The sequence below is a fragment of the Pongo pygmaeus genome, chromosome 2, assembly GCF_028885625.2.
Source record: "Pongo pygmaeus isolate AG05252 chromosome 2, NHGRI_mPonPyg2-v2.0_pri, whole genome shotgun sequence".
In the NCBI taxonomy this organism is placed as follows: domain Eukaryota; kingdom Metazoa; phylum Chordata; class Mammalia; order Primates; family Hominidae; genus Pongo; species Pongo pygmaeus.
The window spans coordinates 65,336,671-65,364,632 of record NC_085930.1 but is presented as its reverse complement, the minus strand read 5'-3'; the positions used below and the strand labels follow the sequence as shown (position 1 = coordinate 65,364,632).

General features: G+C 42.9%; 1 protein-coding gene and 1 non-coding gene across 11 annotated transcripts in view; both read left to right on the top strand.

Annotated features, from left to right (window-relative positions):
• TSEN2 (tRNA splicing endonuclease subunit 2) overlaps positions 1-25,550 on the top strand; it is a 55,893-nt gene extending 30,343 nt beyond the window's left edge. For 8 of the 10 annotated variants that reach the window (XM_054480361.2, XM_054480364.2, XM_054480362.2 and 5 more), the window contains 6 exons: positions 2,369-2,419; positions 4,811-4,949; positions 21,090-21,126; positions 21,980-22,091; positions 23,790-23,879; positions 24,897-25,550. In XM_054480361.2, coding sequence (XP_054336336.1) covers positions 2,369-2,419; positions 4,811-4,949; positions 21,090-21,126; positions 21,980-22,091; positions 23,790-23,879; positions 24,897-24,956 — 489 coding nt within the window. In that variant the 3' untranslated portion in view covers positions 24,957-25,550. Of the gene's footprint in view, positions 1-2,368; positions 2,420-4,810; positions 4,950-21,089; positions 21,127-21,979; positions 22,092-23,758; positions 23,880-24,896 lie in introns of those variants that run through there. The other 2 variants (XR_010125696.1, XR_010125697.1) reach the window with 2 other exon arrangements.
• LOC129034375 (U6 spliceosomal RNA) lies at positions 496-597 on the top strand. Its single transcript, XR_008501866.1, has one exon. It is a non-coding gene; the product is annotated as a U6 spliceosomal RNA (small nuclear RNA).
• Positions 25,551-27,962: the final 2,412 nt, after the last annotated feature.

The window sequence follows — 27,962 nt, the reverse complement described above, 5'->3', positions numbered from 1 at the left end:
GAACATGCCAGATAGTAGGAGTAGTGATTACAGAGGCAAAGGCCTGAATGAGCTTAGTGTCTTCAGGGGCAGAAGTGCAGCCAGGACAGCTGGAAAGAGCAGTGGTAAGATCATGTAGGGACCTGGAGCTGGTGGCAAGCAGTTTGGACTTTATTCTAAGGGCGGTGAAATATCTTTGGAGAGTTTTAATTAGGGGAACGACATGATCTTCATGTGCCAAGAAGATGAATCTGGATGCTATGGAGAGTGGACTGTAGAGGGCTCAGAACAGGGAGGGTGTCACAGAAGGCAGGAAGGAGCCACCCACAGGCTGGGACCAAGAAGGCCATAGGAAAAAGTGGAATAGAAGGTGACCACCTTCATCTCCAGAAATGCTCTAGATTAGGATTTGGGTAAAACTAAAGTAGTGGTCCCTCGTATCTGTCAGTGTTTATCAAATTATAAATTAAAACAAAAATGTTGAGTATCAGTTTAACACATTTAAAAATAATAATAGTGATGTCTTCAACAGCACATATACTAAAATTGGAACAATGCAGAGATTAGTATGACCCCTGCCCACGGATGACACAAGTTTGTGAAGCCTTCCATATTAAAAACAACAACAACAACCCATACCTTGACATAAATACTTTAATGTAAGATTTTTATGAAAAATAACTATATTTTCCAAAACAAAAAATTTAGAAGAGGCTTCGTTTTTCATTTTTGCAAGTCGCTTTAAGGTCTGATTTCCTGAAAGTCAGCTAGATTGTTGCATCTGCTTCTGGATTCAGTCTTGGGCCATCACACGTCTTATAGTCACTGGAGAGAGCACAAATGAGGCAGATAACACCACGTTATTATTATGAAGTGGTTTTGACCTTGAGACCTCCTGAAAGGGTCTTGGGGATCCCAGGATCCCCAGACCACCCTTTGAGAACTGCTGCCATGAAGAGAGATGTCATCAGATAGCCAGGCAGAGAATGACAGGGTATTCACTGCTTGGAAGTCCTTCCACCTATATTACTTGTGCTGTCTTTTGTTCTGTGTATGCCGGGTTAGTGGTGGGGTGGAAGGACAGTGAGGAAACAAGCTGAGTGAGCAGTTTCTCAGTGCCTTGTTGCTGCACACAAGCCTCAAAGCTTATGACAGGGAGGGGATTATGTTTCTGCTCCCACACTGCACAAGAGGGCCCCTCCTCATCTGTGTCTGCTGGAAGCAGCAGTGAGAGCCGAAGCAGAATATTTGATGTTTGGTTATAAATCTAATTTTTCACCTTCATATTTAAAAAGAAATGTGACTCCATTTTACCACTGGCTACCATTTGGTCACTACCTGCTATGCACCAATCTCATGGGAATCCCTTCAGTGGTATCTGTAGACCCTAAGCGCCCTGGACAGGCAAAGCCAACAACACATGGCTCTTTGGGTGGTGTCAGTGTTTGGCAGTGTATTACTTTAACAGAAAGCCATTTTCATTTCCATTTAAGTGTGACTATATTCAACTGGAGCCGATTTTCTTTGCCATTCCTACAGCCTCCCCCCACACAGTAAAATATATCATTATGTGAGGTCAGTGCAAACATAGGGTTCTAGAAAATCACTGCACCAAAGATGACTGGGAAACTAGTATTTTGTCAGGTAAGCAAAATCAGCACTGCCCCACACTTTTCACACATTTTTTTCTTTGTATATTTTTCTCAATTTAAATATGGTTATTTAATTTTACAGGGAGAAACTCCAATGAGCAACAGGTTCTATTGCTACAGCTGTTAACGTCATTCTTCAGTTATATAGGTTTTTTAGGGAATAAATATGGAAACATTCATAAAAATTTTTTATTGTTATTGATTTAAGCCAGTTTGTAACATTTGTATTTTCTTAGATTTTTTTAAAAATCTAAGACATTTGAATGAACCATTTATATTAAAAATATGTGACCTTTGGCCGGGTGTGGTGGCTCACACCTGTAATCCCAGCTCTTTGGGAGGCCGAGGCAGGAAGATCATGAGGTCAGGAGATCGAGACCATCCTGGCTAACACCATGAAACCCCATCTCTACTGAAAAAAATACAAAAAATTAGCCGGTTGTGGCGGCGGGCACCTGTAGTCCCAGCTACTCGGGAGGCTGAGGCAGTAGAATGGTGTGAACCCAGGAGGCGGAGCTTGCAGTGAGCGGAGATGCGCCACTGCACTCCAGCCTGGGCGACAGAGCGAGACTCCGTTTCAAAAACAAACAAACAAAAAATATATATATATATGTGACCTTTTTGATGATGACTTAAGAGCATTTCTATTTGAGGTGAAAAGAGATCGGTCTGTAAAATAGTTTCACAAGAATGTGGAACTATTTGTAATGAGCATTTTCTGCTTGCTGTATTTTCAGGCCTTCTTCTTGGTCTATGCTCTGGGATGTTTAAGTATTTACTATGAGAAGGTAAGATGCTTTGTTTACATACAACCCACTTAAAATTTCCCTGTTGCCAAAAGCAGGTTGTACTAATTTCTATATTGCATTAATACAAATGCTTCTACTCTTACGGAATAAAATAGGAATTGAATTTTTCTCTAAAGTTTTGGATTTGGGTCCTGAGGTGGGACTGTTCAAGCAAAAGGCATCTTTGACCCTTTTAGATTGCATTTCATTCCTCGAAACTAGAAGTACAGTATCTTATACTGTATAATGTTTAGGAAATCTGTGTCAGAACAGTATTAAAAATTAACAAAAATAAAAGTTACCACTATTTGGCATCTACTGTGGTAAAAGCTACATTTTAGGTACTTTACATGCAATATTTCCAGTCCTTACCTCCACCTGGTAAGAATTTGCAGATAAGGGGCCGGGCGCAGTGGCTCACGCCTGTAATCCCAGCACATTGGGGGGCCGAGGCAGGCAGATCACAAGGTCAGGAGATCGAGACCATCCTGGCTATCCTGGCTCACATGGTGAAACCCTGTCTCTACTAAAAAAATACAAAAAATTAGCCGGGCGTGTTGGCATGCGCCTGTAGTTCCAGCTAATCGAGAGGCTGAGGCAGGAGAATGGCATGAACCCGGGAGGCGGAGGTTGCAATGAGCCGAGATTGCGCCATTGCTCTCCAGCCTGGGCGACAGAGCGAGACTCCGTCTCAAAAAAAAAAGAATTTGCAGATAAGGTAACTGAGGCTCAGAGAAAATAAATAATGTACCCAAAGTCACACAGCTAGTCTGGTTAGATAAATATTTGAACCTATGTCCAAGTAACTCCAAAGCCCATGACTTTGTGCTGTAGCCTGCTGCCTTTAGAAGGGAGATAATTGTAAAATAATTCAAATAAAATTTAAAAGAGAAAAGTAAACAGAACAGTAAATGGAGCAGATAAGGTATATTCTGTTTGGCTCTTGAGAGCACATAATTTAATCAGTCATCAAATTCTAATTGCGTAAATATTGTTCATGGGTATCCAGCCGTTTGGAAGCAATGTCTGCCTGACAAATGGCTCATTTTCCCAAATGGTGGCAATTCTTAGCCCCACCCTGCTTCCTCTCGCAGGCCTTAGCTGAAATTTGTCAGAATGTTACAGCTGTGACATAAAAGCCTCAACATCTGAACAACACTGGGCTGTGTTGGAAATTCAACCTTCTCTATGAGACTGTTGCTTGTTACTCACAGTGGGGTCACAAGGTCACACAGGTATGGAATTTTTGCATTAGGAACAACTGCAAAAAAAAAAAAAAAAAAAAAGCAACTCTAGCCTATTGTATTATAATCTTAGGCTGGGACAAAGTGAGCCGGTCTCACTGAGTGACTAAGCCTTAAATCAGCTGAAGACTTGATTGTTTCAGTAACTACTGAAATGAAGCAAAAATTTTCCAAACTTACCTAGTTATTTTGTTGTCATTGTATTTTTGGTAATGATACATTCAGAATATTCTCTAGACCAAACCATTCTCATTCTCTTTGACTCCCACATTAAAAACAAAATTGTCTTTTAAGCAGTTAATTATTAGTCTGTGCCATCAGATAACAAATTCTCTAGTTTCAAACACTAAATGGAGGTTTGTTTGTTTGTTTTTAAGTTTTACTATAAAATTGTTTTTTGTTCTTCTGAACGTGACCTGACATAGAATAGCCGCTCATTAAGGATCTGTGAAATGTTGTCACGAACTGCGCTTCAGCCTTGGTGGGCTTGTTACAGTGAGCCCCCTGCATGCACTGGTTCCTCTGCCTGGAATGTCCTTCCCAGCCCACCACCACCCCCTCCAGCCCCTTTCCCTCACTACTTCTCGTGCTCAAATGCTGCCTTTTCTAAGTCCTCTGGAGCAGTGCTGTGCAATAGAAGGACAGTGAGAGCCTCAGATGGGAGCCATGTGTATAATTTCAGATTTTTGGTAACCACATTAAAAACATTTTTTAAAAAGCAGGTGGTATTTTAATACAGTATTACACAGTTTATTTAACCCAGCTTATTCAAAGATATTGAAATAGTTTCTCTCTTTTTTTTTTTTTCGTACTGAGTAGGAAGTCAGTGTATATTTTATACTTAGAGCCCCTCTCAGTTCAGACTAGTTATGTATGGCTGGCAGCTGCCCTACTGGACAGTGCAGGGCCAGACCTTCTTGCTAAATTGCTCTGCTGGGAGTGAACCGAGATCGCGCCACTGCACTCCAGCCTGGGTGACAGAGCGAGACTATGTCTCAAAAATAAAATAAATAAATTGCTCTGCTGGGGGAACTGCATTTTATTCTCTGCTTCAGCTCCACACTTAGTATAGATGTTGATGCCCTGGCTGAACGGAGAGCGAATGCATACATAGTAATGCTTTTTGTTTTTTTGTAAATAACTTTAGGAGCCTTTAACGATAGTGAAGCTCTGGAAAGCTTTCACTGTAGTTCAGCCCACGTTCAGAACCACCTACATGGCCTACCATTACTTTCGAAGCAAGGGCTGGGTGCCCAAAGTGGGACTCAAGTACGGGACAGATTTATGTAAGTAATTCTTGGCGTGGTGTGTGTGAGAATGGAGTTTATATCAGATTCACCCTAGAACATCAAATTGGTTGTGTGTGCTGTTGATGATGTTTTCTAAGAAGGTGTCCTTTGGGTTTAGATAGGTTATTGGATATTTGGATTGGGGTAAGGGTAAGTGCAAAAAGAGAAAAGACAGTCTAGGGAGAAAGCCTAGGAGTAGAAGCTTGCATCGCCAGTTCAGGCTTTCCCTCTTGTTTGCTCTATAATCTTAGAAAAGCGTTCTGGCTGAGCGCCGTGGCTCACGCATGTAATCCCAGCACTTTGGGAGGCCAAGGCGGGTGGATCACAAGGTCAGGAGATCAAGACCATCTTGACTAACAAAGTGAAACCCCATCTCTACTTAAAAATATAAAAAATTAGCCAGGCGTGGTGGCAGGTGCCTGTAGTCCCAGCTACTCGGGAGGCTGAGTCAGGAGAATGGCGTGAACCCAGGAGGCAGAGCTTGCAGTGAGCCGAGATCGCGCCATTGCACCCCACCTGGACAACAGGGCGAGACTCCGTCTCAAAAGAAAAAAAAAAAAAGCATTCTATAGCACCCACCCCCACGTCTCACTAGCCATGAGATTGGGTAATTTGGGAGAGTCCCTTATCCCCAGGCCTCAGTGGCCTCATCTGCCAAGTGAGAACAATCATATAATTGTAATAATCGCCACAGCCATCATTGAGCACTTGCCATGTGCCAAGCATTTTACTAAGTATTTTACATTCATCATCTTGTTTAATCCTTATAGCAGTCCTATGCAGTGGAGACTCCTATTGTCTTTTTTTTTTTTTTTTTTGAGATGGAGTCTCGCTCTGTTGCCCAGGCTAGAGTGCCAGTGGCGCAATCTCAGCTCACTGTAACCTCTACCTCATGGGTTCACGCCATTCTCCTGCCTCAGCCTCCCGAGTAGCTGGGACTACAGGCGCCCGCCACCACGCCTGGCTAATTTTTTGTATTTTTAGTAGAGACGGGGTTTCCCCGTGCCAGCCAGGATGGTCTTGATCTCCTGACCTCGTGATCTGCCCACTTCAGCCTCCCAAAGTGCTGAGATTACAGGTGTGAGCCACCATGCCCGGCCGTATTGTCTTCATTTTCTGATGGGGAGACTACACAGTTTAGAAAAAGTAGGTCATTAGGGAGGAGCCAAGATGGCTGAATAGGAACAGCTCCAGTCTACAGCTCCCAGCGTGAGCAACGCAGAAGACAGGTGATTTCTGCATTTCCATCTGAGGTACCGGGTTCATCTCACTAGGGAGTGCCAGACAGTGGGTGCAGCATACCGTGCGCCAGCTGAAGAAGGGTGAGGCATTGCCTTCACTTGGGAAGCGCAGAGGGTCAGGGAGTTCCCTTTCCTGGTCAAGAAAAGGGGTGACAGACGGCACCTGGAAAATGGGGCCACTCCCACCCGAATACTGCGCTTTTCCGATGGGCTTAGGAAATGGCGCACCAGGAGATTATATCCCGGACCTGGCTCGGAGGGTCCAACGCCCATGGAGTCTCGCTGATTGCTAGCACAGCAGTCTGAGATCAAACTGCAAGGCAGCAGTGAGGCTGGGGGAGGGGCGCCCGCCATTGCCCAGGCTCGCTTAGGTAAACAAAGCAGCCTGGAAGCTCGAACTGGGTGGAGCCCACCACAGCTCAAGGAGGCCTGCCTGCCTCTGTAGGCTCCACCTCTGGGGGCAGGGCACAGACAAACAAAAAGACAGCAGTAGCCTCTGCAGACTTAAATGTCCCTGTCTGACAGCTTTGAGGAGAGCAGTGGTTCTCCCAGCACACAGCTGGAGATCTGAGAACAGGCAGACTGCCTCCTTAAGTGGGTCCCTGACCCCTGACCCCCGAGCAGCCTAACTGGGAGGCACCTCCCAGTAGGGGCAGACTGACACCTCACACAGCCGGGTACTCCTCTGAGACAAAACTTCCAGAGGAAAGATCAGACAGCAGCATTCGCAGATCACAAAAATCCGCGGTTCTGCAGACACCGCTGCTGATACCCAGGCAAACAGGGTCTGGAGTGGACCTCTAGCAAACTCCAACAGACCTGCAGCTGAGGGTCCTGTCTGTTAGAAGGAAAACTAACAAACAGAAAGGACATCCACACCGAAAACCCATCTGTACAACACCATCATCAAAGACCAAAAGTAGTTAAAACCACAAAGATGGGGAAAAAACAGAGCAGAAAAACTGGAAACTCTAAAAAGCAGAGCGCCTCTTCTCCTCCAAAGGAACGCAGTTCCTCACCAGCAACGGAACAAAGCTGGATGGAGAATGACTTTGACGAGTTGAGAGAAGAAGGCTTCAGACGATCAAACTACTCTGAGCTACAGGAGGGAATTCAAACCAAAGGCAAAGAAGTTGAAAACTTTGAAAAAAACTTTAGACGAATGTATAACTAGAATAACCAATACAGAGAAGTGCTTAAAGGAGCTGATGGAGCTGAAAGCCAAGGCTCGAGAACTACGTGAAGAATGCAGAAGCCTCAGGAGCCGATGCAACCAACTGGAAGAAAGGGTATCAGTGATGGAAGATGAAATGAATGAAATGAAGCGAGAAGGGAAGTTTAGAGAAAAAAGAATAAAAAGAAACGAACAAAGCCTCCAAGAAATATGGAACTATGTGAAAAGACCAAATCTGCGTCTGATTGGTGTACCTGAAAGTGACGGGGAGAATGGAACCAAGTTGGAAAACACTCTGCAGGATATTATCCAGGAGAACTTCCCCAATCTAGCAAGGCAGGCCAACATTCAGATTCAGGAAATACAGAGAACACCATAAAGATACTCCTGGAGAAGAGCAACTCCAAGACACATAATTGTCAGATTCACCAAAGTTGAAATGAAGGAAAAAATGTTAAGGGCAGCCAGAGAGAAAGGTCGGGTTACCCACAAAGGGAAGCCCATCAGACTAACAGCGGATCTCTTGGCAGAAACTCTACAAGCCAGAAGAGAGTGGGGGCCAATATTCAACATTCTTAAAGAAAAGAATTTTCAACCCAGAATTTCATATCCTGCCAAACTAAGCTTCATAAGTGAAGGAGAAATAAAATACTTTACAGACAAGCAAATGCTGAGAGATTTTGTCACCACCAGGCCTGCCCTAAAAGAGCTCTTGAAGGAAGCGCTAAACATGGAAAGGCACAACCGGTACCAGCCACTGCAAAATCACACCGAAATGTAAAGACCATTGAGACTAGGAAGAGACTGCATCAACTAACGAGCAAAACATCGAGCTAACATCATAATGACAGGATCAAATTCACATATAACAATATTAACTTTAAATGTAAATGGACTAAATGGTCCAATTAAAAGACACAGACTGGCAAATTGGATAAAGACTCAAGACCCATCAGTGTGCTGTATTCAGGAAACCCATCTCACGTGCAGAGACACACATAGGCTCAAAATAAAAGGATGGAGGAAGATCTACCAAGCAAATGGAAAACAAAAAAAGGCAGGGGTTGCAATCCTAGTCTCTGATAAAACAGACTTTAAACCAACAAAGATCAAAAGAGACAAAGAAGGCCATTACATAATGGTAAAGGGATTAATTCAACAAGAAGAGCTAACTATCCTAAATATATATGCACCCAATACAGGAGCACCCAGATTCATAAAGCAAGTCCTGAGTGACCTACAAAGAGACTTAGACTCCCACACATTAATAATGGGAGATTTTAACACCCCACTGTCAACATTAGACAGATCAACGAGACAGAAAGTCAACAAGGATACCCAGGAATTGAACTCAGCTCTGCACCAAGCAGACCTAATAGACATCTACAGAACTCTCCACCCCAAATCAACAGAATATACATTTTTTTCAGCACCACACCACACCTATTCCAAAATTGACCATATACTTGGAAGTAAAGCTCTCCTCAATAAATGTAAAAGAACAGAAATTGTAACAAACTGTCTCTCAGATCACAGTGCAATCAAGCTAGAACTCAGGATTAAGAATCTCACTCAAAACCACTCAACTACATGGAAACTGAACAACCTGCTCCTGAATGACTACTGGGTACATAACGAAATGAAGGCAGAAATAAAGATGTTCTTTGAAACCAACGAGAACCAAGACACAACATACCAGAATCTCTGGGATGCATTCAAAGCAGTGTGTAGAGGGAAATTTATAGCACTAAATGCCCACAAGAGAAAGCAGGAAAGATCCAAAATTGACACCCTAACATCACAATTAAAAGAACTAGAAAAGCAAGAGCAAACACATTCAAAAGCTAGCAGAAGGCAAGAAATAACTAAAATCAGAGCAGAACTGAAGGAAATAGAGACACAAAAAACCCTTCAAAAAATAAATGAATCCAGGAGCTGGTTTTTTGAAAGGATCAACAAAATTGATAGACCGCTAGCAAGATTAATAAAGAAAAAAAGAGAGAAGAATCAAATAGATGCAATAAAAAATGATAAAGGGGATATCACCACTGATCCCACAGAAATACAAACTACCATCAGAGAATATTACAAACACCTCTATGCAAATAAACTAGAAAATCTAGAAGAAATGGATAAATTCCTCAACACATACACCCTCCCAAGACTAAACCAAGAAGAAGTTCAATCTCTGAATAGACCAATAACAGGAGCTGAAATTATGGCAATAATCAATAGCTTACCAACCAAAAAAAGTCCAGGACCAGATGGGTTCACAGCCGAATTCTACCAGAGGTACAAGGAGGAGCTGGTACCATTCCTTCTGAAACTATTCCAATCAATAGAAAAAGAGGGAATCCTCCCTAACTCATTTTATGAGGCCAGCATCATCCTGATACCAAAGCCTGGCAGAGACACAACAAAAAAAGAGAATTTTAGACCAATATCCTTGATGAACATTGATGCAAAAATCCTCAATAAAATACTGGCAAACAGAATCCAGCAGCACATCAAAAAGCTTATCCACCATGATCAAGTGGGCTTCATCCCTGGGATGCAAGGCTGGTTCAATATACGCAAATCAATAAATGTAATCCAGCATATAAACAGAACCAAAGACAAAAACCACATGATTATCTCAATAGATGCAGAAAAGGCCTTTGACAAAATTCAACAACCCTTCATGCTAAAAACTCTCAATAAATTAGGAATTGATGGGACGTATCTCAAAATAATAAGAGCTATCTATGACAAACCCACAGCCAGTATCATACTGAATGGGCAAAAACTGGAAGCATTCCCATTGAAAACTGGCACAAGACAGGGATGCCCTCTCTCACCACTCCTATTCAACATAGTGTTGGAAGTTCTGGCCAGGGCAATTAGGCAGGAGAAGGAAATAAAGGGTATTCAATTAGGAAAAGAGGAAATCAAATTGTCCCTGTTTGCAGACGACATGATTGTATAGCTAGAAAACCCCATTGTCTCAGCCCAAAATCTCCTTAAGCTGATAAGCAACTTCAACAAAGTCTCAGGATACAAAATCAATGTACAAAAATCACAAGCATTCTTATACACCAATAACAGACAAACAGAGAGCCAAATCATGAGTGAACTCCCATTCACAATTGCTTCAAAGAGAATAAAATACTTAGGAATCCAACTTACAAGGGACATGAAGGACCTCTTCAAGGAGAACTATAAACCACTGCTCAATGAAATAAAAGAGGACACAAACAAATGGAAGAACATTCCATGTTCATGGGTAGGAAGAATCAATATCGTGAAAATGGCCATACTGCCCAAGGTAATTTATAGATTCAATGCCATCCCCATCAAGCTACCAATGACTTTCTTCACAGAATTGGAAAAAACTACTTTAAAGTTCATATGGAACCAAAAAAGAGCCCGCATCTCCAAGTCAATCCTAAGCCAAAAGAACAAAGTGGGAGGCATCACGCTACCTGACATCAAACTATACTACAAGGCTACAGTAACCAAAACAGCATGGTACTGGTACCAAAACAGAGATATAGATCAATGGAACAGAACAGAGCCCTCAGAAATAACGCCGCCTATCTACAACTATGTGATCTTTGACAAACCTGAGAAAAACAAGCAACGGGGAAAGGATTCCCTATTTAATAAATGGTGCTGGGAAAACTGGCTAGCCATATGTAGAAAGCTGAAACTGGATCCCTTCCTTACACCTTATACAAAAATTAATTTAAGATGGATTAAAGACTTAAACGTTAGATCTAAAACCATAAAAACCCTAGAAGAAAACCTAGGCATTACCATTCAGGACATAGGCATGGGCAAGGACTTCATGTCTAAAACACCAAAAGCAATGGCAACAAAAGCCAAAATTGACAAATGGGATCTAATTAAACTAAAGAGCTTCTGCACAGCAAAAGAAACTACCATCAGAGTGAACAGGCAACCTACAAAATGGGAGAAAATTTTTGCAACCTACTCATCTGACAAAGGGCTAATATCCAGAATCTACAATGAACTCAAACAAATTTACAAGAAAAAAACAACCCCATCAAAAAGTGGGCGAAGGACATGAACAGACACTTCTCAAAAGAAGACATTTATGCAGCCAAAAGACACATGAAAAAATGCTCACCATCACTGGCCATCAGAGAAATGCAAATCAAAACCACAATGAGATACCATCTCACACCAGTTAGAATGGCAGTCATTAAAAAGTCAGGAAACAACAGGTGCTGGAGAGGATGTGGAGAAATAGGAACACTTTTACACTGTTGGTGGGACTGTAAACTAGTTCAACCCTTGTGGAAGTCAGTGTGGCGATTCCTCAGGGATCTAGAACTAGAAATACCATTTGACCCAGCCATCCCATTACTGGGTATATACCCAAAGGACTATAAATCATGCTGCTATAAAGACACATGCACACGTATGTTTATTGCCGCATTATTCACAATAGCAAAGACTTGGAACCAACCCAAATGTCCAACAATGATAGACTGGATTAAGAAAATGTGGCACATATACACCATGGAATACTATGCAGCCATAAGAAATGATGAGTTCATGTCCTTTGTAGGGACATGGATGAAATTGGAAATCATCATTCTCAGTAAACTATCGCAAGGACAAAAAACCAAACACCGCATGTTCTCACTCATAGATGGGAATTGAACAATGAGAACACATGGACACAGGAAGGGGAACATCACACTCTGGGGACTGTTGTGGGGTGGGGGGAGGGGGGAGGGATAGCATTAGGAGATATACCTAATGCTAAATGGTGAGTTAATGGGTGCAGCACACCAGCATGGCACATGTATACATATGTAACAAACCTGCACATTGTGCACATGTACCCTAAAACTTAAAGTATAATAATAATAAAAGAAAAAGAAAAAGTAGGTCATTGCCCATAGTAGTTTCCAGGACCAGTAACTTGCAAAGCTGGGCTTTGAATTCTGAAGCTCATGCTTTTCGAAATGTCTAACAGTACTGCCTCCCTTGATCTTTTCTTTTTTTTAATTAAATCAATATTTTATTTATTTAATTTTTTTAACTTTAAATTTAGGGCCAGGTGCAGTGGCTCATGCCTGTAATCCCAGCACTTTGGGAGGCCGAGGTGGGCAGATCACTTGAGGTCAGGAGTTTGAGACCAGCCTGACCAACATGGTGAAACCCCGTTTCCACTAAAAATACAAAAATTAGCTGGGCGTGGTAGCAGGCACTTGTAATCCCATCTATTTGGGAGGCTAAGGCAGGAAAATTGCTTGATCTCGGGAGGCAGAGGTTGTAGTGAGCTGAGATCATGCCACTACACTCCAGCCTGGGTGACAGAGAGAGACTCCACCTAAAAAAAAAAAATTTAGGTTCAAGGGTACATGTGCAGGTTTGTTATATGGGTAAATTCATGTGACAGGGGTTTGTTGTACAGATTATTTGATCACCCAGGTACTAAGCCTAGTACTCAGTAGTTATTTTTTTCTGATCCTCTCCCTCCTCCCACTCTTCACCCTCAGGTAGACCCCAGTGTCTGTTGTTCCCTTCTTTGTGTTCATAAGCTCTCTTCATTTAATTCCCACTTACAAGTAAGAATATGCGGTAGTTGGTTGTCTGTTCCTGTGTTAGTTTGCTAAGGATAACAGCCTCCAGCTCCATCCATGTTCTCACAAAAGACACGATCTTGGCTGGGTGTGATAGCTCACGCCTGTAATCCCAGCACTTTGGGAGGCCAAGGAGGGCGGATCACAAAATCAGGAGATCGAGGCCATCCTAGCTAACACAGTGAAACACCGTCTCCACTAAAAATAGAAAAAATTAGCTGGGTGTGGTGGCGGGTGCCTGTAGTCCCAGCTACTCGGGAGGCTGAGGCAAGAGAATGGCGAGAACCCAGGAGGCGGAGCTTACAGTGAGCCGAGATCGCGCCACTGCACTCCATCCTGGGCGACAGAGCAAGACTCCGTCTCAAAAAAAAAAAAAAAAAAAAAAAAAAAGACACAGTCTCATCCATTTTTGCGGCTGCATAGTATTCCATTGCATCCCCCGATCTTAAAGTGAGGGTCTGGAGTAGGTGAGTTCGTCATTCAGCAGATAATGACTAAGGGTCTGCTGTGGGCCAGGTACTGTTTGAGGCATCAAGAATACAGAAGTGAACAGGACAAACAGAGCTGCCTTCATGGAGTTTACATTCTAAGGGGATGCGGGGGACACACAAGCAAATAACTACATGACGTAGTTTCTGCAACAGATAAGCACTGTAAGAAGAAGCAGAGTCAAGGCTACCCAAGGTCAACTGTAGTCAAAAAGATTCAGATATCTGCTGGGCACAGTGGCTCACGCCTGGATTCTCAGCAGTTTGGGAAGCTGAGGCAGGTGGGTCACCTGAGGTCAGGAGTTTGAGACCAGCCTTGCCAAAGTGGTGAAACTCTGTTTCTAGTACAAATACAGAAATTAGCCGGGTGTGGTGGTGCGTGCCTGTAATCTCAGCTACTTGGGAGTCTAAGGCACGAGAATCTCTTGAACTTGGGAGGCAGAGGTTGCAGTGAGCCAAGATCACACCACTGCACTCCAGCCTGCGCAAGAGAGTAAGACTCTCTTAAAAAAAATAAAAATAGGCTGGGCGTGGTGGCTCACACCTGTAATCCCAGCACTTTGGGAGGCCGAGATGGGCGGATCATGAGGTCAGGAGATCGAGACCATCCTGGCTAACACGGTGAAACCCCATCTCTACTAAAAATACAAAAAATTAGCCAGGTGTGGTGGTGGGCGCCTGTAGTCCCAGCTACTCCAGAGGCTGAGGCAGGAGAATGGCGTGAACCCAGGAGGCAGAGCTTGCAGTGAGCCGAGATTATGCTACTGCACTCCAGCGTAGGCAATAGAGTGAGACTCTGTCTCAAAAAAAAATAAATAAAAAATAAAAGTATTTTGAGAGATCAGATTCCCATAACTTTCATTACAATATATTGTTATAATTGTTCTATTTTATTAATGTTCTTAATCTCATACTGTGGCTCTTTTGCCTGCAACTTTAATTATCAAGTTATACTTTGGATGATGCATAGGGGAAACTTCCTTAATTTAAAGATATTCTGCCTTATAAGGATGGTTGGACAGATGGATAGATGTATGGACAGATAAATAGAATTTTGAAAACAAAAAAGATAAACTGCTCAGTTTACAACTCCCCTGGAGGCCTTTGCCCCCACTGGGACATATCATCTAGTCCCACATCTAATGTGGGACCAGGTCTCTGACTCACACACAGGGTCAGACTTGGCCAGCATCAGTGTTAAAAGTGTCTTTACATTCTCTGCTTAAGCAAAGGTTCTCGAGCAGTGCTAGTCTGGGATATGAGGAGCAGCTTCCTAAACTCTACCTCGTCTTCAGGCATGGCTGCACAGTTCCTGCTGCTTTTTAACAATATTATTTTAATTTCAAAGGCCAATGACCTAATCACATGAAGCCTAGAACTGCCAGCATAAGCTAAACTCTTAACAATTGTTTTTCCTTAGAGGTAATGACTCGTAATACAAGACCATTGTGAAATTCACATCTTATCAGGGAAACTTTTCCCTTGAATAAATCTTGTCAATCAAATTTCATTCCAGGAGCAGTATTTGGAAGAGGTGATATGGTTCTCAAATCGAGTGCAGCTGCCAACCTAGTTGACCTTGATTGCCTACTGGGGGAGCCAGCCCAGAAGCCAAGAGGGAGCCTTTCCTTATACTCCCCACTCAGCAGCTCCCCTGGCTGCCGGCTCCTAGGGCCAGTCAGGAACCTTGCCTTGGTGTTTCCTTCTCTTGTCTCATTTAATCTTCACACTCCTGTGAGGCCTGTAGTAGTAGCTTCCTTTTGTAGCAGAGGAATTTGAGGTTTAGAAGGGTTAGGTAAGTTGCTGGGGTACTTAACAGCACGTTAAGTACACAGATTAGGGCTGTGTGGGTCTGTCCTCCCTGTCCTCCTACCATATCTAAGTCATGTTGCCTGCCAAGAAGCCAAAAACTAACGCAGGATTTATATTGTCTTATGTACACAGTTATGGATTGATTTGATTTGGTTTGGTGTGACCCAAAGGTCTGGTTACTCCTAAGCCTCCTTCCCAGCCAACCCTAGTTGGGGATTTGCATTGACTGATCAGTATGATTTCTGAGCTTTCTGCCAATTAGAAGTCCCAGCACAGAAATGGAATGGTGGGAGCCATTGAAAGCTAGCAGAATTATGGAATTTCCAGACCCAGAAGAAACCATGACCTGTCGTGACGTCCAGCCCAGAGACTAACAGTTCTGTCCGTGAATGGAGGTCAACAGAGCAGCTCTCCATTTGTCACAGAAGAAGGAGATGTGTCTTCTTCTCATCTTCCTCTTTGATTCTTTTTTTTTTGAGACAAAGTCTCACTTTTTTGCCTTGGCTGGAAGTGCAGTGGTGCGATCTAGATCTCGGCTCACTACAACCTCTGCCTCCCAGGTTCAAACCATTCTCCTGCCTCAGCCTCCCAAGTAGCTGGGATTATAGGCGCACACCACCACACCCAGCTAATTTTTGTATTTTTAGTAGAGACGGGGTTTTGCCATGTTGACCAGGCTTGTTTTGAACTCCTGACCTCAAGTGATCTGCCTGCCTCGGCCTCCCAAAGTGCTGGAATTACAGGCGTGAGCCACGGCACCCGGGCCTTTGATTCATTTCTAAGCCACCTCCTGGCTTGTTTTTCTCGTCAAACTTTTGATATATTTTTGTTAATATTCTTCATGTTTACGTACATAATCCATATTAATCCGTAAGTATTTTTCATATGTATCTCCAAAGAATAGGGACATTCTCCTACATACCATATAATGCCTGAGAAAAATTAGATTTACTTGATATCATCCAAATATCCAGTCTATACTTAAATTTTTCCAGTTGTCCTTGTAATGTGTTTTGTGGCTATTTTGGTTGTAATTTTTATAGAGATGGGGTCTCTCTATGTTGCCCAAGCTGGTCTCAAACTCCTGGGCTCAAGCCATCCTCCTGCCTGGCTTCCCAAAGTGTAGGATTACAGGCGTGAGCCACCATGCAGGCCCCTGGCTTTGATTTTCTTGATACAGTCACAGTTGATTATTATATCTACCTTTTAGTTTCCTAGGGCTCATAAGAAATTACCACAAACTGGGTGGCTTAAAAGCAACAAAGATTCATTCTCTCACAGTTCTAGAGGCCAGAAGTCTAACTTTAAGGTGTCAGCAGGGCCAGGCTCCCTCCAAAGGCTGTGGGAGAGAATCCATTCCTTGTCTCTTCCAGATTCTGGTGGCCCCAGGCGTTTTGTGACTGGTGACTGCATCCCTCCATTCTCTACCTTGTCTGTATCAAATCCCCTTTCTCTTATAAAGACACTTGTCATTAGATTTAGGGGCCATCCAGCTAATTCAGGATGATCTCATCTCAAAATTCTAAATTTAGTTATATCTGCAAAGACTCTTTTTCCAAGTCACATTCCACATTCCAGGTCACATTCACAAGTCCGGGATTAGGACATGAACATATCTTTCTGGGAGCTGCCATTAAATCCAGTGCAATCTCTTTGGTCTCTTTTTTTTTTTTTCTTGAAACGGAGTCTCTCTCTGTCGCTCAGGCTGGAGTGCAGTGGCGCGATCTCAGCTCACTGCAACCTCTGCCTCCCACGTTCAAGTGATTCTCCTGCCTCAGCCTCCTAAGTAGCTGGGATTACAGGTGCTTGCCACCGTGCTTGGGCTAACATTTGTATTTTTAGTAGAGACAGGATTTCGCCATGTTTGCCAGGCTGGTCTCGAACTCCTGGCCTCAGATGATCCACCCATCTCGACCTCCCGAAGTGCCGGGATTACAGACATGAGCCACCGTGCCCGGCCTCTTGTAATCTGATACAGTCACTCTACCTTCTTGTTTTGTTTGTCATGATGTTGACTTTTTTCGAAGTCTTAAAGGATGTTCCCCATTCTCTTTATGTCTGATTGTTCCTGATGATCAGACTCAAGCTTGGGTTCTCTTGGCATACATAGGTGATGTGTGTGCTTATTGGAGTGTGTCAGGAAGTACGTGAAGTCAGGCTTTCCTGCTGTGGTGATGCTAAGTTTGATGGCCATTGTCAATCAATGTCTGTCATATAATTACAGTTTTTCTTTTGCAAAAAACAAGTCATTTGTGGAGTGATACCGTAAGTAGCTGTTTCTCTAATAATTATAATAGTTGTCTGATTTAATTATTGCACTAATCATTTTCTGATTTTGTCATTCATTCCACACCTCTATCTAGCATTCTTCTGTAAGAAAGAGTTTTCCTTTTATACTCCCTGTTCTTTCAGACCTTATTTTTACTTTTATTTATTTATATAGTTTTTGAGACAAGGTCTCACTCTGTCTCCGAGGCTGGAGGGCAGTGGCACAATCTCAGCTCACTGCATCCTCAACCTCCCAGGTTAAAATGATCCTCCCGCCTCAGCCTCCTAAGTTGCTGGGACTACAGGCATGCACTACCATGCCCAGCTAATTTTTTTTTTATTATTTTGTATTTTTAGTAGAGATGGGGTTTCACCATGTTGGCCAGGCTGGTCTCGAACTCCTGGCCTCAAGTGATCCATCTACCTCAGCCTCCCAAAGTGCTGGGATTACAGGTGTGAGCCACCGCACCCGGCCCTCAGATCTTTTTTTAAATGCCTACTATTTCTCAGACTACTTATGCTTTCATCTTTCTACTTGGGAGGTATTTTTGTAAAACAATTTCATTTTTCCCCCTGAGTACACGATCACCATCATACAGTCATGTGCTGCATAACATTTTGGTCAAATAACTTTTATACAAATGGCAGCGCAGTAGGTTTGTTCACACCAGCATCACCAGAAACATGCAAATAATGCGTTGCACTATGACAGCACGATGGCTACGATGTCATTAGGTGATAGGGATTTCTCAGCTCCGTTATAATCTTATGGGACCACGGTCATATCCATCATGGTTCATTGTATGTTGACCTGCACCCAGCCAGGTTAATTTATTATTGAAGAAAGAGACCAGGCATGGCGGCTCACACCTATGTAATGCCAGCACTTTGGGAGGACAAGGCGAGAGGATCCTTTGAGCCCAGGAGTTCCAGACCAGCCTGGGCAACATAGGTAGACCATGTCTCTCTCTCTATATATATATGTATATAAAAACCTAAAGACAGAAAACAAGTGTTTATAAAGAGTACAGTAGCACACAGTACTGTCCTAGAACTTCACATTCACTCATGACTCACTCACCCAGAGCAACTTGCAGACCTGCGGGCTGCATTCGTAAGTCCCCTATACAGGTATACGAGTTTTCTCTTTTATATCGTATTTTTACTGTACCATTTCTATGTTTAGATACACAGATACTTAATCATTGTGTTATAATTGTCTACAGATTCAGGACAGTCACATGCTGAACAGGTTTGTAGCCTAGGAGCAATAAGTGGTATCACATAGCCTATGTGTGTGGTGGGCTGTACCATCTAGGTTTGTGTAAGTACACTCTACCGTGTTTACACAACAACGAAATTGCCTAAGGACTCATATCTTAGAATGTATCATTGTCATTAAGCCACGCAGACTGTAATTGTTACTAGCATAGGTAACTTTGTGATGCTTACTGTATGTCATACACTGTGCTAATACTTCTGCCTTCACCATAATCCCCATTTTTATAAGGAAATTGACATACAGAGTTGTCCCATGGTCTTGGCACTGCTGACTTGACCTTGGGTCCATCTGCTGCCAGTGTTCTTGCTTAAACTAAGCTGTGCTGTGTCGGAGCCCATCATCAGAAATTACTTGCCTTGTGGGTGTGAGCTACTTTCAAGCTCTGTGATGCTCCAGGTGCATATTGGGTTAAAGATGTGTGATTACAGGTAATGGCATTTGAGGACTAGAAAAGATCTCAATTTCCCCTGATGTCTTCATTTTAGGATTTTGGAAACGGAGGCTCAGGGAAGTTAATAACTTGCCTAAAGGCACACAACTTGAAGAGGCAAAGATTGGGCAGGGAACAAAACTCCTGAGTTCACTTTTGTTCTAATACATGGTTTCTTTCCAGTACACTCCATCTCAAAAAGTTGAAAATTGTATGTTTGGATATTTACTTACATTTGTGCCGCAGTGAATTTGAGCTGACTTGTCGAGTACTTTACATACAGCTTAAATAGGAAATACAGAAAGGAAATGGACCATGGAAAATATAGACGCAAAACAAGACTAAGTGAAGGGTTACTGTGTCGTCCTTGGGGCCCTATATGGTTACTAAAGTCATGCTACAAATTTGGCTCTGAGCTTCCTGAGCCAAAAAGAAACATGATTAGTTACAGGATTGATGTGTCCAAAAAGGAAAATTCTATCCATTCCTCAAGGGAAACAAAACTTTTCCTTGAACTTTTCTGTGCTGGTTTTAGCACAGAGGACAGCTAACAGCTTACAGATGTAATTGTGTCGTTATGGCAATTCCCATAGCTGTAGTTGCATATAAACCCTAAGTCTCAGGGGCTTAACAATAGAGTTCATTTTTGTTCATGTGAAATCCAACACAGCTGTCTCTGATTGGTGGCCCAGTCAACTCCAAAAGATGCTTTAGTAACTGCTTCCTGGTGGCTCCCAGTCTTCAGCACACAGCTTCCAAGGTCACCTTCCATACCTAACTGTACGGGAGACTGAGAGCTGTGGTCTGGCCATGTACCTGGGGGAGAAATAACTGGATGCGGTGAACAGTTAGCCAGTCCCTGCCACAGACCATGTGCCTCTGAAGGTTTCCCTGCCAGATTCCAGAGTCTATGTGGCAGAGTCCCTGGTCCCAGGCTCCTTCACTGAGTAGCTCTCGACCTCCACAGACTGAATTCCCCCATCTTCTTCAGGTCCTCAATAGTGGAGCAAACTGATACTTGAATGGCATGTATGGTTATGACTTCTATCACTTGACTTTGAATTTCTTAAAAATAGGCATGAGTCTTATTCTTCTTCTTTTACCAACCCCTGTCACAGTAGCTGGCCAGAGTAGTGAGTCAGACACTTTGCATTACGTTGATCTGAAATCAATAACAAAATATTGATCCACATTCTATGAATCTTACACCTCTCAGTATGATTCACACTCACTCTGGAGAGTGTAAGACAAGAGGCAAGGCAAGATTGCCTGTACTTTGACTTTGGAATTTATTTGTAGGGTGAGATGAGGTGTTAGGGTCTTGACAACAGATTTCTTTACGAATTGTACTTTGTTTCAGGAAAAAAATAGTTTGGATTTTAAAAATAGATGATGGTGGCTGGGTGTGGTGGCTCACACCTGTAATCCCCCACTTTGGGAGGCTGAGGCAGGAGGATCACTCAAGCCCTGGAATTTAAGACCAGCCTGGGCAACATAGCGGGGTGCTGTCGCTAAAAAAAATTTTAAATTAGCTGCATGTGGTGGTGCACGCCTGTAGTCCTGGCAACTCAGGAGGCTGAGTGTGGAGGATCACTTGAGCCCAAGAGGGCAAGTCTGTAGTGAGCCATGGTCATGCCACTGCACTCCAGCCTGGGTGACAGAGCGAGACCCTGTCTGAAAAAATAGACCACAGGCATATTGCAGATTATCTGTCTACATATAGGTTATTGAGTATTTGCTTCCTTTTGGAGAAGAAAAGTTAATAAAGCAAGCTTTTTGTTGAGTCTTACTCCTCTCTCATTATTTTGAGTGGTTATACTTCTTTTTTTTCTTTCTTCTTTGCAGTGCTATATCGGAAAGGCCCTCCATTTTACCATGCAAGGTTTGGAGTGATTTTTAAATAAACTAATGGGTTAAAGGGACACAAGGAATTTCTGGCCTCTAATTTAACTTTTTGGTGCCATAGGAACAAAAGTCATGTTCTTCCTGGCCTCATACAAATAGATGCTATATGTTCATGCCTCCTTACACACTAATGTCATTATACTATATATAGGATGATACATAGTTTATGATAATATATGTTCTAGTGTTAAACATTGAGTTAATCTGTGCCGTAATTGTTCATTTTAACATCACTTAGGCCAGGCGCGGTGGCTCAAGCCTGTAATCCCAGCACTTTGGGAGGCCAAGGTGGGTGGATCATGAGGTCAGGAGTTCAAGACCAACCTGGCCAAGATAGTGAAACCTATCTCTACTGAAAATCCAAAAAAAGTAGCTGGGCGTGGTGGCAGGCGCCTGTAATCTCAGCTACTCAGGAGGCTGAGGCAGAGAATTGCTTGAGTCCGGGAGGCGGAGGTTGCAGTGAGCCGAGATCGCACCACTGCACTCCAGCCTGGGTGATAGAGCGAGAGTCCGTCTAAAAAAAAAACAACAACAACAACAAACAAAAACATCAGTTAGTATTAGTGTCTAAACAGTTGTGTGAATTTACAGCTTTCGCATTGGGAAAAGTATTTGTTTTCTCCTGTAAGTAAGTGTTGGAATCAGCCTGAAAGTTTTTAACTTAAAGTATGAATTTTTCATTAATATTTTCTCAATAGCAATTTAGGGGAATTTAGAATCAGATGATGTAAATTTTATTTTCTGTATATTTGTTCTTGGTAGGACAAATATTCTTTTTAAACAGGTTTATTTCATGCTTGCTTTTAACATGCTTTTTTTGTATTTTCCAGTTATTCTGTCATTATCGAGCTAGTTGATGACCATTTTGAAGGCTCTCTCCGCAGGCCTTTCAGTTGGAAGTCCCTGGCTGCCTTGAGCAGAGTTTCCATTAATGTCTCTAAGGTAACACAACGTCAGCTTTGCCATTGGAGTGTCACTTAAATGGTTCAGTTTTTTTTTTTTCTTAAATGTAGTAGAATCAAAAAAGTTAGTTGTAGAAACTTCATAACATTCCTGCCAGTGACATGCTGGAAGATTTGGTGTCATTTGTACCCTTCCCTTATTGCGCTAGAAGTTGTCCTCCCTTCATGTTACATTTTATTGTCCCCTCCCTCCCAACTGCTGCTGAGCTCCAATGATGGAGCTTTGAAGTTTCCCGTGGTGATCTGATCTGTGTAGGCATTGCTTCTCTTCCCAGGGGTATCGTTGCTATGTGACTTGTTTTGTACTGCAATTTAACATTCACTCATACACATATTCACAAAGGAGTCAAAACATTGAAAGTTTGCAGATCTCTTAGAGAGGAAGGGACTTGATATTTGTTGCTGAGCACTTTGCCACCCTGTTGTTATCCTCATCCTGACAATGAGAAACCAAGGTTGGAGCCGTTGAGTGACTAATCCAAGATCACACAGCTCGTGTGCAGAGTCGGGATCCAAACCCACAGCTCTCTGGCTCCCTGGCTTTTGTTTCACTATATCCTTCGTGTTGCCATCAGAGATAGGAGGGACTCAGCTTACACAAGGACTATCAAGAAAGAAAGCTGTGTGTGTTCTCATTACTCAGTGATTTGCTGGCTGAAAACAAATTGTAGATACCCTCTAATTTCATCCTCGTGCCGCTGGAGGTGAGGTGGGGCTGAGGCCCGAGGGTCTTGCAGGGCTAGAGATGACTGCCGTTTAGAGCAGGTTAGGTTTCCTAGGCTTTAGCTTGGTCCTATAGAAAATTAGGGAGCCTATACTGTTTCTAGAATTTTTATGCCCATTTTAGGGGACTCGTAGCATATACTTAATATGTCCTCACTTAACATTGTTGATATGTTCTTGGAAACTGCAACTTTAATGTTGTATAACAAAACCGTTTTTTCTTCTCATCATTTCAAGAAAACAATGTTGAAGTTTATTTGAAGACCTGCTGTACATCCGTTATTAGTCCATTCTCATGCTGCTATAAAGAAATACTTGAGACTGGGTAATTTATAAAGAAAAGAGGTTTAATTGACTCAGTTCCATGTGACTGGGGAGGCCTCAGGAAACTTAAAACCATGGTGGAAGGCACCTCTTCAAAGGGTGGTAGGAGCAAGAATGAGAGGACGAGTGAAGGAGGAAGCCCCTTATAAAACCATCAGATCTCATGAGAACTCACTACCACAAGAACAGCATGGGGATCGCCCCCATAATCTAATCACCTCCCACGAGGTCCCTCCATGACACGTGGGGATTGTGGGAACTATAGTTCAAGATGAGATTTGGGTGGGGGCACAGCCAAACCGTATCAACATCATTTCACTTAAAGTCCGTGTCCAAGGACCTATCAAGGACATTGAGGACTTAACTATATTTAGTATTCTTAATGGTGTGTTTATAATCAATGTATCTGCTTATATCTCTTGCCATGTTCAGTGATTACTAAATGGCAGGTACTTAGTCAGAACGTAAATCCCAGTTATGATTTCCCCAGGAGGAAACTGATGTGCTCTGTGAGTTTCCACTTGGAGTGCACAGTGAGAGGGACTGGAGACCGCCTGCATTTCCTGCTGATGCACCCAAATTTGTACTATTATTTTGTAGGATACAGAAGTGGTTTTTCATTTCTCAATAGGAACTTATGCTGTGCTATTTGATTAAACCCTCTACTATGACTGACAAGGAAATGGAGTCACCAGAATGTATGAAAAGGATTAAAGTTCAGGTGGGTAAACTCAGAGAAATTCATGTCATCCCAAACATTCTGTGAATCATAGTGTATCTGGAACATGTGGTCCCAAGAAAATAACGTGAATACAGTTTTGCCTTGGTAACAGAGCCTTCTCAGGCAGGCTCTGTAAGTCTCTCACCTTTTCCCCATTGAACCCATTGGACATGAAATCTATGCTGACTTCCACTATTCCTTAATTCCCTGCTTTATTACCTGTGATGTCCCCATCACTCAGCTGAAACTGCTCTCTTACAGGTGGCCTGTGACCTCCTGGCCAGGCCAGGACCACTCACAGGTCTCATTCCCAGAGACCAGAAGTGTCCCTGTTGACTCGTTCCTGCTTCTGGGCTTCTGTATTGAACCAAGGCGCCTCCTGTCATCTTGGCTTGTTTCTCTCTGGTCTGGCCGAGTTGTCTAGTGTGTGTCCGTGTTTCTGCATTCCCTCCCTCTGTGTGTAGAGCCTTAACGTTGTCATTGGCTCCTCCCAACATCCAGTATGTCTTTGTTGTCATCCTGTCTTGTACACGTTATCCTTTCTTTTCACACCGCCCTGCCCCCTGCAGACATGCTGGTTGGTCTCCAGGGTCCCAGCACCTCTTCCCTTCAGTTGGTCCCACTTATCTCCACTAGGCTAGTTTTTCATAAAATGCTCATCAACCTCATTTCTCCCTTCTCAGTAGCTGGCCCAGTTACAGCAATGCCATCACAGACCTAGCTCTAATGTAAAATGCTAGCTTTCATCCAGCCCACCTGTTTCTGAAATGTGCTAGTAGAATACCACAGCAGAGGCAAGCTTAGCTGTTAAAATCTTTGCCTGGTGAAAGTAGATACTATATGCTTGTAAGGTTTATATTGTTACATTCGTTTTCTCCAGATGTTTCTGTTATAAAGATGGGAACAGTATCATCATTATATAGACTGCCCTTTGTGAAATGTAGCTGTGGTGTCAGCTCCCCAGAATGGTCTTACATTTCTGTTTTAAGAAATGGTCTTTTTTTTTATTGGTTGCAGGAGGTGATTCTGAGTCGATGGGTTTCTTCACGAGAGAGGAGTGACCAAGACGATCTTTAACAATTCAACCTCAAATTTCTAATTTCACCAACAACTATTTATTGAGGGCTAGTTAAAAAGTTCTTTTTGTTGTAATCGTCCATTAATTTATAAGTTTTAAAGGGCATGGTGCTCCCAGCACCAGAAAACTATCAGCGTTTTTAAAGATAAATTACACAGGGGAGGAAAAAGATCCCTGTGCTAGGACTGCAGATTCTATACTTGTGTTGGCCTCTAACTCTCCAATCCCGAGCCTCATGCCTCTGGCCTCAGTCTGTGCCCTCATCCAGTCACTGGGAAGGTTGGACTAGATGAGTCCTGAGAGGACACTTCCAACAACAGAGACGTTTATTCTCTGATTTTACCTGAAAATGATAGTAGTTTACATTTATACAGTACAGTTTATGAAGCACTTTCATACACAGGCATCTCTTGTTACCTACATCTAAGCTGTTCCCGAAAGAGTGTTACAGAACACAACAGTATTGTACAATATTCGATAAGCATATCTTCACTGCACTTGTTATAAAAATGAGTGGTGAAATAATGTTTGGAGACATAATGAAAGCAATATTTGGCAAAATATAATAAAGCCTTTTTGTAATTGGTGAGAAAGTCATGAAGACTTAAGTTGCCTAAGGGCATTTGGTGGCAAGAGGAGGGAGATGGGTGGCTGGGCATGGTGGCCCATACCTGTAATCCCAGCACTTGGGAGGCCTTGGGAGGCCAAGGGACATGGATCGCTTGAGCCCAGGAGTTGGAGACCAGCCTGGGCAACATGGTGAAACCTCCTCTCTACTAACAAAAATTGACCGAGCATCGTAGCACATGCCTGTAATTCCAGCTGCTCAGGAGACTAAGGAGGATCGCTTGAGCCCGGGAGAAAGAGGTTGCAGTGAGTGGAGATCGTGCCACTGCAATCCAGCCTGAGCGATAGAGCAAGGCCCTGTCTCAAAAAAAAAAAAAAAAATGTGGGTAGGGGGGAAATGGGAAGGGGGAGTACTTGCTCTTTAGTGGTAGAATACTTAACTCAGGCTAAGATGGTAGCCTGAGCTATATCCTCTTAACTGGTCCAGACACTACTTGAATGATTTTGCTGCAAACCCTTACATGTTTGTTATATTTAATTTGGATCGCCAATATGGGGTAAAATATTTTGCAAACCATGATAGCAAACATTTGGAGAGTAGGAGTTGAGATGCGGCAGATGCCTGTGTATTTATCCCTGCAGCAGCCTTGTGAATTCAGGAGGAGGGACCCACAGAGGGGTGTTTGAAGCTCAGAGATGTTGATGGGTGTGCATCACTACCAGTCATGCACGTGGAAGACTGGACCTGAGATCAGTATCTCAGCTGAAATGGCGCTATCCAAAAAATTGCATACAGTCAGAAATAGAGTCCTGTTTGGTGGTAGTGGTGGTGAACAAGGAAGGCCACCCACCACATCGGGCAGGGCCAGCTTTGTGCTCCCACACAGTCCTCTACCTCGGGTGGGGTGCAACCTGAAGCCCTCTTACTTACTGGTTATGCCTGTGATTTCGCAAACAGTGTCAGAAAGATTCCACGATGACCACCTGTGGATCCAAGGGTAAGAACCTTGGTGCAGTGTGAGGTACTTGGCTTTTAATTCCCCAGAGAGAATTCTGAAAACTGGGTAGTGAAATGAACCTTCTAGAAAAGAACGCTTCAGATCTCAGCTCTGCTTCCCTGTGGTGGTGTGCCTTGGGCAATTTACTTGCCCTTGATAACCTCAATTTTCTTATTTCTAGCATGTGGCTAATGATGTTTACCTAATCATGTGGTTGTGTGGGTAAAGGAGAGCCCAAAAAGCACTGTAATCCCAGCGCTTTGGGAGGCTGAGGTGGGTGGATCACAAGGTCAGGAGATCGAGACCATCCTGGCTAACACGGTGAAACCCTGTCTCTACTAAAAAATACAAAAAAACTAGCCAGGCATGGTGGCGGGGCCTGTAGTCCCAGCTACTCGGGAGGCTGAGGCAGGAGAATGGCATGAATCCAGGAGGTGGAGTTTGCAGTGAGCCGAGATCGCGCCACTGCACTCCAGCCTGGGCGACAGAGCGAGACTCCGTCTCAAAAAAAAAAAAAAAAAAAAAAAAATTAGCTGGGTGTGGTGGCAGCACCTGTAATCCCAGCTTCTTAGGAGGCTGAGGCAGGAGAATCACTTGAACCTGGGAGGTGGAGGTTGCAGAGAACTGAGATCACGCCACTGCACTCCAGCCTGGGGGACAGAGTGAGACTCCATTAAAAAAAAAAAAAAAAAAAAAACCTGAAGTTTCATTGTTACTTATTGACAACTTTAAATTGATAATTTTTAAAAATTTGTCTTAATTATTTTACCTTTATTGTTACAACGTATTTGCTTTCTCTTTTTTTAAGAAAAAAAGATTCTGTTTACTTGAATGTGGTTCTTATTTTCACCTTTGTGGAGAAGTAGTTGGATTAAAAAGAAATAAATTTTCTCTCCTCCCCACCACCCATCTCCCATGTATGATTTTACTAACTGAATTGAATTTTTAAAATCTCATTACAGACTTGAATAATCATCCCATGAATGTTAACTCCCCTAACACTATAACCGAGGCCCATTTCTAAAGTCGATCTTAAAACTGGAAAATTTGAGTCTATCTAATTTTGTGAAATACAGGGATGCGTTTTACATGATGTAAAAATCATATTTGTAAAATGGTTAAACTAGGAGGCTACAATATTTTTATTGCAATTATGATCTCTTTTAAGTGAAAGGTTTCTGTCATTTAAAATGTTTAGTGTCTTTATATTTTCATAAACAGTATTTCAAAGGCAAATGTTCTTTTTAACTTTGTGTGTGTGTGTGTGTGTGTGTGTGTGAGACAGAGTTTTGCTCTTGTTGTCCAGGGCTGGAGTGCAGTGGTGAGATCTTGGCTCACTGCAACCTCCACCTCCCGAGTTCAAGCGATTCTCCTGTCTCAGCCTCCCGAGTAGCTGGGATTACTGGTGCCTGCCACCATGCCTGGCTAATTTTTGTATTT